This window comes from Semicossyphus pulcher, unplaced genomic scaffold (genome assembly GCF_022749685.1).
Source record: "Semicossyphus pulcher isolate SPU_LCO1_2020_fin unplaced genomic scaffold, fSemPul1.0.p SCAF_2, whole genome shotgun sequence".
Lineage (NCBI taxonomy): Eukaryota > Metazoa > Chordata > Actinopteri > Labriformes > Labridae > Semicossyphus > Semicossyphus pulcher.
In genome coordinates this window covers 12520664-12533370 of record NW_027211693.1, presented here as the reverse complement: position 1 = coordinate 12533370, position 12707 = coordinate 12520664, and the positions used below count along the sequence as shown (strand labels likewise).

Sequence of the window (12707 nt, the reverse complement as noted above, 5' to 3'; positions counted from 1 at the left end):
TTTTGATAAAAACACAATCAATCAAACTGATTTTAAACATATGGATGAATCTTAGATTGTTGCGGCCTAAACTGCTTGACTCCGTGGTAGCTTATTAAAAAAACTGCAATGCAAGTTGTGCTGTTTTTTTTCTTCTGTTTAACGCATTACACATCCGCTGTGAGCAGCTGGGAAAAACACGCTGGGGGACCACAATGATTCGCCATGCAACACCACAACTTCCTGGAAAGACTGAAATGGTCTGCTGTACTACTTAACATCCACAAACTCACTAAACATTCTTTAGCTCTAAACCAACCAATGTCATCATCATCGAGCTCACACAGAACCTACTAATGATTCACTCACTGGTCCAACCTAAAGGCCTTCACAGCGGCGTAGATCCTCTCTCTCTCCACTGCTGTTGCATCCTTCACTGCCCCGCTGTCAGCTCTCATCATGGTGAAGATGACAGCGGAGTAAACGAGTGTGTCCTTATTGCTCTGACAAAATACAGACATGAGAAGATTAAAATAATTAAATGTTGGTTTTCTTTAAGTTAATCGTGCCTTTAAATACTTTACCTGTTGTATGCTTTGACGGTTGATGTTCTTTTGCAGAGCAACGGCTGCAGGATTACGAAACAGAAAAAACATCAATAGTTATAATTAAGGATGAAGAAGTTTGAATATATTTTGCATGTATGATGAAGTCCTATTACTTATGGCGACAACCACAACTGAGGAAGATTCAAACATTATTTAGTAGTAGCAGCAGTAGTGCACATTCCTGTGCAGAATATACAGCTCATTCTTAAACCAAATATATATTGTACATGTTTTTTATAATCCTCTTTAATATGTATATTTTATTCTTTTTAAAGGGGCCATATCTTTTAAATGCATATTCTCATATTGTGTATTGTGTATCTGTATAATTCTGTGTTTTTCCAGAATTACATGTTTTCAAAGGTCGCCTCTAAAACGGGCCGTTCAGAACAGCTGCAGGTTTCTACCCAGAACCTTGCTTTCGCCGAAATCGACCAATCGTCATTCACCGTCGTTCACCTCAGGCTGCCTTCTTGCACTAGCTTGAAGTCAAGATTTCAACTTACCATTCCGATACCTCCTGGTGATTCTGGCTCGTACATATAAGGCAGAATAACCGATCCCAGAGCAGCCATGTTTTATACAACTTTGGAGTGACAGTGCGGTGCGGCCGCTCTGGGGCTATCACTCCAAATACTGTCAGCCAATCGCGACTAAGGTCTGACCTTTGAATGGCAAAATGGCTTGTTTGTTTCAAGAGGAAGGAGAGGCTCCGAAACTTGATTAAATTAAAATATGTGTAAAGTTTTTAAAATGAAACAATCTTTAACCAACGTGATTCAAAAACACATTTGAATAATAAAAAATAAGATAAGATAGAACTTTATTAATCCCAAAGGAAATTATAGTGCCAAATTGATTGCATAGCTAAAATATGTCACCTTTAAATTTTCTCGACAGTAATGCTGCTGTTAACTTTGTTTCCTATTTGCTATTCCATTTTTATTTCTACCACAATCTCAAGACCCATCGACCATCATCTGAAGACGATATAACCTTTTTTTCGGGCATTCAGGCGTGGCCCACAGTTTGTGATAAACAACTTCCACCCAGCACTTCATTTACCGTGCGTTGCGTGGTTTACAGTCCAATTCGCAACTTGAGAAGCGACTGTGCGTTCACATCAACAGTGAAGCAAAATTCGCTCTTTCAGATATGTCAACAAAATTAATGCAGTCATTCTTGGTTCATTAAGTCCCCTAGAAGAGTGCCCGTTCATCTGTTTGAGGCATGAACCCGAAAAATATTTCTTGTGATTTACTTTAACGAGTTTGTGGACATAACAACATCATAGTGCAAATTTGCGAAAAGTAAAAATGATCATATCTGATGCATTCGTGGAAGTCGGGAAATCTAAATGCTGATCGGCTTTCGCAAAACACAGTGTCAAGCGAATTTGTCTCAAGTTGAATTTTTGATCAAGAGCAGATTGTTAGCTGTCTGTCTCTAGAGATTAATAGGGAGCTAACTTATTGTCAGATGACCACCGACGGGAGCCGGGATGTCATAACGAAACATTGCGTTCTGCCTGCTTTTGCTCTGCATACAGACGGTTTTTCCTGATAGGTGATTGGTCAGTATTATAAATGTAGTACAAACAGAAACCAGAACAATTCTCATACCAAAGTCCTGTGTGTTCAGATTCTACATTCTTATTAAGAATCTGTACATAGAGTTAACACTTACCCAAACTCCTTGTATGTGGAAACCTACTTGGCAATAAACCCCTGAAATGTTATCTACAACTCTTACCTTTACATTGTCCACATGCTGCTCTCGGAGATCGGTGACAGATGAAAACAATATTTCCAATCACAGAAATGACCAGGCAGACTATCGCTATCACCAGAGCAACAAATTCAGAGCTTGTTGTTTGCTCTAGAGAACAAAGAAGAAAGTTTCATTCATGATGTTAATAAAATATTATGAAAAATCACCTCCAGTGCTGAACTTATAATCATACCAAGCTCTAGTTTTGTTCCGTCTCCAAACAGTATCTCTCCACATGTGGCCACAGCACAGTAGTAAGTCCCAGCATCAGAGGAGCTGACGTTCTTAGAGAAGCGATAAACACAGCTTCTCTGAGTGTCAGATCTCTCGTCACATCCATCACGTCTGTTTCCATCGGTGTAGATGATGTCTGGATGAGATTTATCTGATCCGGCTCTGAACCAGTACACACTGTGACCTCCTGGACACATTTGACTCTCAGAGTCAGAGAGGACTGAACACTGCAGAGTCATCAAGTCTCCTGGACGGACTGAATCAGAAACTGTCGGCCGCTGAACAACTGTGTAGTTTGATGTCCTCTGAGTGTTTCCTGCATGATACAAATGATGCATGAATTTATATTATACGGTAGATTAATAATAAATGTAGAAATTCTCTCAGGGCTTCCTCAACAGATGGTAAGAGTTAGTAACAAAGTGCAGCTTTAATTGGATGAAACAACACATCACATAATTACCTTCTATTGACAAATAGGTTGCACTCCAAGTTATCACACTCCACTCCAAGACCCCACAGTGATACATTCCCTCGTCTTCTTCAGTTGTCCTCAAAATGGTCAGATGGCTCATATTCTCACTAACTTTTACATCAAATCTAGAAGCTGAAAACTCTGCTTGAAACACAGGCTTCGCATGTTTCTGCAGTCTCACAACTAATTTCAGAGCATCGCCGGCACTCTGCTTATACCAGAAGATTCTATTGCTCAACATATCAGGAGAAACACATGTGAAGGTCGCAGGCTCACCAAGTTGAACCGTGGTCACTGGAGTCAAAGTACCTGAAACAAAATGTGGAACAATAAATGACAAATATTGTGAAATATGAAAAAAAAACTAAATTAGGAAATCACATGAACAATCACAAAGTTAAATCACATTCAGATACTTAAAGAAGAATTATTTTGTAATGAGTAGAGAGCACTTACATCCTTCATGAAGGAGGAGCAGTGTGAGCCATAACACCATCATTTTGACACTGTCTTTATTAGAAGACGTGCTGGTTTTTCAGTGAGCGAGGCTTCAACGTGGTCTGAAAGGTCAGGCCAGAGAATGCATCTGATTGGTTATCGCTGACGTTCAAAGTGCATTTCCTGCCACACTAGTTCTTGTCCTCATAGAGTGTATCACCATTCGTGCTCTTTCTGAAATATTTAACCGAGAAGGGCTTTTATTTTACCCTTTAATGCCATGATATATGACTGCTGTTCTGCACTGACAGACACCACGTCTCAAAGACTTAACAGCCATGCTAGCAGCTCTGTGAGAATGCACTTACACAGCGGTGCATTGAGCTAATTCATATTGTTCCCATTATGTCAGAAAAAAAGTTAAAAGTTATCTTTATTGTGTTGCAGACTTTACACAAGAAATTCAGTTCTGATTTCTTATAAAAGGACAGTACAGTTCTTTTCTAAGAATCATTGGAACAGATATGAAAACAAATAATTACAGATATGAGAAGATATGAAACTGAAAATGGTGCAGCTTGATCGATTTAAAACCACAGATCTTTTTCAAAGTAAATATCTGCCTTTTATGGAAGTAAGTAGTCATTAAATGAAATATTTTTTGTACTGCATTGACACAAAAGGTGAAGTCAACAGCCTTAAAACTGAATGACTGACAAATGAGACGGACAGGAAACCTTACTTAACCTTCCTTCTCTTTCAAAAAGCCCATTCAGCAGCAGCATGACAAACTTTTTTAAACTCTTCAATACAAAAGCATATATATATATATATATACATATATATATGTGTGTGTGTGTGTGTGTGTCTGTGTGTATAAACATGTATAAATATATATGTGTATGTGTGTATATATATATATATATATGTATATATGTTTTAAAACATAAGCAGATTAGTCAAAATATTAAATAAAAAATATAATGCCAAAAATACACTTAACAGTTTAAGGTCATAAAAAAGGAATGTTATCGTTATGCTATGGTCACATGGTTGTTAAGTGCTATTTTTACACAGTCTTCCACGTATGAAACATGTATATACAGTATATACACACACTCTCACCGGCCACTTCTTTAGGTACACTTGAAAAATTGAATGTAATCCAATACACCAGCTCAGCCATAACATTTGCTTTTATGTTGCCTGGCTTATGTGCAGGCTTTTTTCTAAGCTGTCATGTTACTTCAATGATATTTCAGCGTCAAGGTCATAATTGGTGGTGGAGCTATAAACTATATATGATTGCTTTAATTAGCAAATCCTTGCATTGTTTGGATTGTTAGTCTACACAAAAGCCCTGACATCGCTGTAGACAGTCTCTCCCTCTGCTGCTGTTACGTTCATCTTCTTCTTTGTTCTCTCTGGTTTGTCAGCTCTCCTTTTGGTAAACGCTGGTGCAGAATAAACCAACATGTCCTCATTTCTCTGAGAAAGGCACAAAATGTTATGAGATGGAGATGTTAATATTAACATAGAGAAAAAATATTCTAAAATCTCTTCCAGTTTCATCTTTTCTTTAAAGATCTTACCTGCTGACTTGGCTGCTCGGCACTGGCTGTTGCAGCATTTGTGGGCAGAGCAACAGCAGCTGTGTTAAAACAATCAAACCAAAGATGGAGAACGTTAATCTACACTAAGAGGCACAAAGTTCATATTTTGCTGAATACTGTTTGATAGATTTATGTATGAGAAATTCGAATTACCGTTACAACACTTTGTCTTGATGGTATAAATCAGGAAGGCGATGACAATAAGACTTAAAGCAGAAGCAGTTGATAACAGGACTGTATTGATCTTCTTCAAATACTGCATGTCGTCTGCTGACAAATATAGAAAATACTGAGAGTTAGCAGGTTTTTGATAAGAAAAAAAGTTTTGTGTCGCATCAATCCAATGGATTTAACCAGATTCTAAATTAATTATAATCAATGATTTGTATGAAATTCTAACTTACCTTCAATGTTAAGCTTAGTTCCTTTTCCAAACAGTATCTCTCCACATGTGGCCACAGCACAGTAATAAGTCCCGGCATCAGAGGAGCTGACGGTCTTAGAGAAGCTGTAGACACATTTCTGTGGAGAGCGAGCCTCAGGACTGTTCTCACATTCATCCGTTCTGTTTCCAAGAGTGTAAATGACACTGGGATGAGATTCATCTGATCCGGATCTGAACCAGAACACGCTGTGTTTTCCTGGACATGTTTTGTAGTCAGAGTCAGAGAGGAGTGAACACTGCAGAGTCACTGAGTCTCCTGGACGGACTGGATCAGAGGATACGTCTTGAATGACGGCAGTGATGTCAGGTGCACCTCCTGAGAAATTCAAACCAGAAAATAAACATGCTTCACTAGTTACAATTTATACATTGACACTTTCCTATTAATAATGTACAATTTAAACAAATATTAAAGTCTACCTGGTGTATTTTATTTACCTTTTACTGTCAGAAATGTTCCTTTCAAAAGGGTCATATTAACTTGTGTTTGTTTAACACAAAAGTAAAGTCCAGAATCACTGAGCTGTGTTTGACTTATAATCAGGACAAATGTTCCAGGCTCTTGTTTTGCTGTGATGCGAGTAGGCTCGTTAACCTCTTTGTAATCAAAGTTAAATGTTCCTCCCAAAAAGTCAGGCAAGGCTCCAGAAACTAGCCTGATCCAAAATAACTGTGTTTTAAGCCAAGAGGTGTCGCGGGGACACGTCAGCTTCACATCACCTCCAGCACCAACAGTCCTTGTCTCAAAGGTCTGATCGTCTGTGCATCCTGAAGAAAATAAAGAAATACATGTTGGTTATTAACAACCAGGAAATAAAATGTATGCCCTGTGCTGAACCTAAAATACATCTTGAACACATTTGAAAGTTTTACATATACTTACGACTCAGTCTGAGCATCAGAAGTAAAACAAAGACAGTCAGCATTTTGTTGTAAGTCCACTTCAGACAGCACTTACATTAGCATGTACGAGAAGATGTCTGTCCTAGATATAATCATATCGAGTGGGAGGGAACAACTGCAGAGCATTTTGATTGGCCACTTGTTATGATGATATTACACTGTATTACCACAGTGGAAAAAAATGTTCAAACCCAAGCACATGAAGCAATACAGGCAGCCAGCTTGTTTCATGTTTCGTGGTGAAGAGGAAACAGAGTTTCTATGGTCATCAAAGACACATTTTTATTCGGTATTTTCCATAGACTGTATTAAAGAAGAGCACATAGAGTTAACTCAGCCATTGGTATCTGAACTCTCCCTTTGAAGCCTCAGGTTTAGAATTTTGGCTGTCGTAATGTTGTTTTTTTGTAACCAGAAGCAAAAATATTTGGCCGACATGTGGATACACATTAGCCTCTTTCATACATGCATGGCACTCAAAAATGTTGCGACATTACCCAGGTGGCCTGCAAGAGAGATCAGAGATCTCTCAAACTTTTCACCTGGACTTTAAGCTGACTTTTTCTGCAGTTCAGACACTGACAGGTGAACTGAATAACATTGATCATCATGTTACAGTGGCACCTGTCAGTGGGTGGCACTTTAGGCAGCAAATGAAAATGATGTTGTCAAAGTTGATGTGTTGGAAGCAGGAAAAATGGGCAAGCGTACGGATGTGAACGACTTTGACAAGGGCCAAATTGTGATGACTAAACGACTGGGTCAGAACATCTCCAGACCTGAAGATCTTGTGGGGTGTTCCCGGTCTGCTGTGGTCATGACCTACCAAAAGTGGTCCAAGGATGGAAAAGCAACAAATCGATCACAGGGTGGCCAAATCTCATTGATGTGCGTGAGGAGTGAAGGCCACTTAAAGCCCCTGTAAACCCAAATCCATAAAATCCTTCTGTGTAATTTAGGGTCTGATGTACATACTAGTAAGCATCTTAAAAGTTTTATAAATTAGTTTTAATCCAAACTCGAGTTATTGCCTTTCCTTCTTTGTTAACTTCCCTGACGCTGGGGTTAAATTGGACGTGGTTATATACGATATTTATCACTTCATATATTTCCTTCAACCAATCAACCGCAGTTGTCCCGCCCTCACAGGTGCAATAACACTTCTCGGCTCGCGATCAATCTTCCTCTCTGAGTCTGAGCTAATTGTGTCCACATACCCTGAACGTCTCTGCATATACCTGTTGCAATTACCTAATGATCGCCTTTTTCCCCAACATGCCTGTGTGTGCTGTCCCCGGCTGCACATCTACCATCGGGATGACAACGTGTCATTATTTTATTTTGTAACACTTGGAGAAGCAGCAGTGTTTCCGCTACTTACATTTAGTGAATTGTTTCAGCCGCTGCTTCAGAAATTGTAATTAAACGACTCTTTGGAGATTTCAGCTTCAAATCAACGATCGTCCATCCTCTCCTCATTGAGGAAGAGCACTGAAACAGTGAACTCGCAAAGTCTTGGCAACCAAATGAACAACAGCGGACCAGTTTACTTCTAATGGCAAAAGAGGGTCCGCTACGCATCGCTGTCATCGGCATATATATGCAGTTCTAATACGCAGTGTAAACAATGCATGTGCCCATATCAGCTGTGCGCTCAATATCAAACTTTCAGCTCCCTGGCGATCTCCCTCCAGCGAGCTGCACAATATCATACTGAAATGAGGAGATATTGTCTCTCTAACTCCGTACGTCCCTACTGTAAACACATTGATTGTTGCGGTTTATAAAGCTTGTAAAAGCTGATGTCATTTGGTAACGATCAATTGTTTGGATCGCTACGTCATTAATAACGTCCATCGTGCACACGCGGCTCACGTGCGGTGAGAACTGAATTGCCAAAGAGAAAATATGTAACTCTTGTGACTTAATTAAACAGACTGCTGATGAAGACAGTCAACACAGCAGACAGAGAGACAGACAGAAGTGTGTGTGGGGGGGGGGGGGTTGAGAGGTGCAGGTGTGTTGGGGGACTGAAGCCAAGTGTTCAGATTAAAGAAGTTTGTGATTTAAAACTGAATGAGGTGAAGAAGAAAGTACAATTAAAGTTTCTAGGTAAGAAATAACCATCTAGAAAGAGGGTAAGTCTACATGTGATCACAGAAATCATTGATATATGAGATTAATTGAAATCAATTAATTACAAAACCTGTAATTAATTAGATTCATTTTTTTAATCACCTGACAGCAATAGTTTTGATATGACGTGCACATGCGCACATACCTGGGTGGTACAACAAACCCTCTACCCTGCTGCTGAAAAAAATCCTAGAGGAAACACTGCTTCCCCATGAGCCATTGTTGTGTTGACAGTTGCCATGAGAACGTGGACAGGCGGACCCCTCACTCAGAATTTGTGGATGCTTTATGACACACTCAGCTCTGATATCATATATGCATTTTTGCTATTTCAAGCCGAGTTTCCAGGGCCTTTAAAGCACCTACAATGGGCATGTGAGTATCAGAACTGGACCACGGAGCAATGGAAGAAGGTGGCCTGGTCTGAAGAATCTTTTTTTCTCTCACATCATGTTGGCCAGGTGTGTGTGCGTCGCTTACCTGGGGAAGACATGGCACCAGGATGCACTGTGGGAAGAAGGCAAGCTGGCGGAGGTAGTGTGATGCTTTGGGCAATGTTATGCTGGGAAAACTCAGGTCCTGTTATTCACGTGGATGTGACTTTTACCTGTACCACCTACCTAAACATTGTTGCAGACCAGTACACCTCTTCATGGAAACATGTTCCCTAATGGCAGTGGCCTCTTTCATCAGGATCATGCGCCCTGACACACTGCAAAAATGGTTCAGGAATGGTTTGAGGAACACGACAACAAGTTCAAGGTTTTGACCCGGCCTCCAAATTCCCCAAATCTCAATCCAATCGAGCATCTGTGGGATGTGCTGGACAAACAAGTCCGATCACCCCCACCTTGCAACAGGACTTAAAGGATCTGCTGAGAAAGTCTTACCACAGTTGATAATTAAATGACTATTATGTCTCCGTCCTGTTTGACGGCCCCCCATGGTAGCAACTTTTCAATCACAGGTGGCCAGGCCGTAAAACATACCCTGCTCTATTGTCAATTTTACTGTGAATGGGACCATATTTACAAAATGAACACCATGCAGTCCTTAAAAGTCTTGAAACTAGCAACTGAGGCCAGAGTCTCGATTGGAAAATGTTTAATGAGGTAAAAATCAATCAAGAAGTTGGGACTTTGGCAGTTCACAGGTAGATAACTGGTACCTGTCTGGCTGTCAGTCCACACCATAGACTGTATGATGGATGTAGCCACCATGTGAGGTCACACATTGGTTTGTCAACTGGCTTTTTGAAGAGTTTGGCATATTGCCCGTCGCCATGTTGGGTTTCTGTAGCCAAAAATGACCATATATGGAAGAGAGGGTGGATCTGGAGAGTAGCGAGGGGTTGGCAAACTCCATGTCATTAAACCTATAGTCTACACCTCCAGCTAATTCTGACTTATTAGCTAGTTAGCCATCGTGCTTCCCACAGAATGAAAATCTTTTTGATTTGGTCGGTGCTGGAGTTGTTTATCACTTAAGAAGCTAAGAAAGCTTATAGCTCAAACGCACACATCTGTGGTGAGAGGGCAGTGGGCTGTTATACTTAAAATAACCGGTCCAGCCATCACAACGGTCCACCATCCTCTGGGGGAAACCAAACAACAATCCTGACTCCCATGCAGGAGCCACAAAAAATAAATCAATGTAGAACAAACACTGACAGAACTAACATGTCATGTAATGGTGAGCACAGAAATAGATAGCTGCTAATTCGGCTCACGTTTAATAAAATAATACTAGAATTTCACGAACCAAAAAAGCTGGACCACAGACTTCTTGGGGGTCAGCTAGTATAGCTAACCACAAAGCAAGCCATTTTATTTGTTCAACATTTGCATGAAAAAAAATCCCCAAAAGGCACCAACAACACAAACAAGGTCAAGAGGTTAAGTTCAGTTTCTGAATTAGCTGAGTTGACACCTAGCACACAGTTTTTGTTGGGTATTTAAATATGGGGCTTAATGGAGGTTTACTCCTTTTGGAGCCAGCCTCAAGTGGCCACCTGAGGAACTGCAATTTTTTTGGCACTTCCATGTTGTCTTCATTTCTCAGCCACAAAGGTGTCTGCTTGGTCCAAACTTCCAAATTGAGAGAGTGTACAATGATTGCTCCCGGTGGCATACCCATCAGTGATGACCCGCCCACTCTGCCTGTCAGTCACATCAGCAGGAAGAGCACAGTATACAGAGTTGTTATACCATCCTTCTCTCCAAACTTCAGCAACTTTAATAGTGTACATAATAGGTGGAAAGATAGATTGTCTTTGTGTTTCAAAAGATGTGACCATACAGTTTATTGCAGATGAATATTAGTTCATGTTTTTTCTTTTTCATTTACATGCTGATTCACTGACAAGCTGGTGGTCCATCATTGCTCCAAGTGATGCACATTAGTGCAGACTTTAGCAAGGATTCAAATCTTTTTCTGGATAATCAGACAAAGTTATTAAGGCACAAACTCACACTTTAAACACTTACAAAATAGAGTGAGGTGGGGCCAGACAATTATTAGCACCAGTCCTGAAAGTTAAGCCCATCAAACATATCTGATTGTTTAGCGCTGACGTTCAAAGTGCATTTCCTGTCACACAATTTCTTGTCATTATGAAGCATTCACACTCTCTGTGAAACATTTGGTTTGAATCAGAACTGCTTTTATTTGACCTTTCAATGCTATGACCTCTGGTATGCACTGGAAGATACCACGTATTACTGGCCTAAACAAGAAGAAGACTTTACAGCCACGCTAGCAGCTCTGTGAATCTGCGCTTACACAGCGGTGCATAGAACTTATTCTTATTGTTGCCATTATGTCAGAAAAAAATAATGAAGCAGTTTGAGCCTTAAGTGTTATCATAGTTATCTTTATTATGATGCAAACTTTATACAAGAAATGCAGTCCACCAGTTCTGATTTCTAATACTAGCACAGCACAGTCATAAAAAAAGATAATTGCTAAAAAATTAAACATGAAACAAAAAATTACACAATTATAAAATTAAGGATCTGAAAAGGGGGCGGCCTGATCAATAGATTTAATAACTGTACATCTTTTTCAAAATAAAAGTCTGCCTTATAAAGCAAAAGGTTGCGCGCGCACACACACACACACACACACACACACACACACACACACACACACACACACACACACACGCACACACAAGGTATTAATACAATTAAAGGCAGATTTTACAGATTGAAACAAATATAATGTCAAAGATACACTGAACATTTTTAAGGTTATAAAATAAATATTATCATTATGCTATGGTCACATGGTAGTTATAGTCTTCCAAAAAATAAATATATCTATCTTTGCTTTAATTAGCAAATCCTTGCATTGTTTGGATTGTTAGTCTACACAAAAGCCCTGACATCGCTGTAGACAGTCTCTCCCTCTGCTGCTGTTACGTTCCTCTTCTTCTTCGTTCTCTCTGCTTTGCCAGTTCTCTTTGAAAAGGCTGGTGCAGAATAAACCAACATGTCCTCATTTCTCTGAGGAAACACACAGAAAAAGGTTTTGAGATGGAAGATCCAAAATCTCTTCCAGTTTCATCTTTCCTTTATAGATCTTACCTGCTGACTTGGCTGCTCCGCACTGGCTGTTGCAGCATTTGCTGGCAGAGCAACAGCAGCTGTGTTAAAACAATCAAACCAAAGATGGAGAACGTTAATCTGCACTAAGAGGCACAAAGTTCATATTTTGCTGAATACTGTTTGAGAAATTTTAATTACCGTTACAACATTTTGTCTTGATGGTATAAATCAGGAAGGCGATGACAATCAGACTTAAAGCCAAAGCAGCTGATAACAGAAATATAACTGTATCGGTCTTCTTCAAATACTGTATGTCGTCTGCTGACAAATACAGAAAATACTGAGAGTTAGCAGGTTTTTGATGAGAAAAAAAGTTTTGTGTCGCATCAATCCAATGGATTTAACCAGATTCTAAATTAATTATAATCAATGATTTGTATGAAATTCTAACTTACCTTCGATGTTAAGCCTTGTTCCTTTTCCAAACAGTATCTCTCCACATGTGGCCACAGCACAGTAATAAGTCCCGGCATCAGAGGAGCTGACGGTCTTAGAGAA

General features: G+C 39.7%; 2 protein-coding genes across 2 annotated transcripts; both read right to left on the bottom strand.

Annotated features, from left to right (window-relative positions):
- Nucleotides 1–344: 344 nt before the first annotated feature.
- Nucleotides 345–3565, bottom strand: LOC138598517 (uncharacterized). The gene is made up of 5 exons (XM_069670313.1): nt 3523–3565; nt 3055–3375; nt 2340–2465; nt 564–607; nt 345–482 (listed from the first exon to the last, which is right to left on the bottom strand). The coding sequence occupies exons 1-5, from the start codon at nt 3563–3565 to the stop codon at nt 345–347; spliced, it is 672 nt and encodes a 223-aa protein (XP_069526414.1).
- Nucleotides 3566–5543: 1978 nt separating this feature from the next.
- Nucleotides 5544–7284, bottom strand: LOC138598516 (uncharacterized; the record flags this gene model as incomplete). The annotated part of the gene is made up of 3 exons (XM_069670312.1): nt 7245–7284; nt 6001–6330; nt 5544–5878 (listed from the first exon to the last, which is right to left on the bottom strand). Coding segments are annotated over exons 1-3 (705 nt in total), but the record flags the coding sequence as incomplete, so codon positions are not given.
- Between the last annotated feature and the right edge of the window lie 5423 nt (nt 7285–12707).

What these genes read in the sequence shown, in the direction of transcription:
- LOC138598517 (XM_069670313.1), bottom strand. Translation starts at nt 3,565, where the DNA reads ATGATGGTGTTATGGCTCACACTGCTCCTCCTTCATGAAGGAT. An exon ending in AACCTATTTGTCAATAGAAG is followed by an intron (nt 2,466 to 3,054) that starts GTAATTATGTGA and finishes TTTGTTCTCTAG; the next exon opens with AGCAAACAACAAGCTCTGAA. An exon ending in AGCATGTGGACAATGTAAAG is followed by an intron (nt 608 to 2,339) that starts GTAAGAGTTGTA and finishes GTAATCCTGCAG; the next exon opens with CCGTTGCTCTGCAAAAGAAC.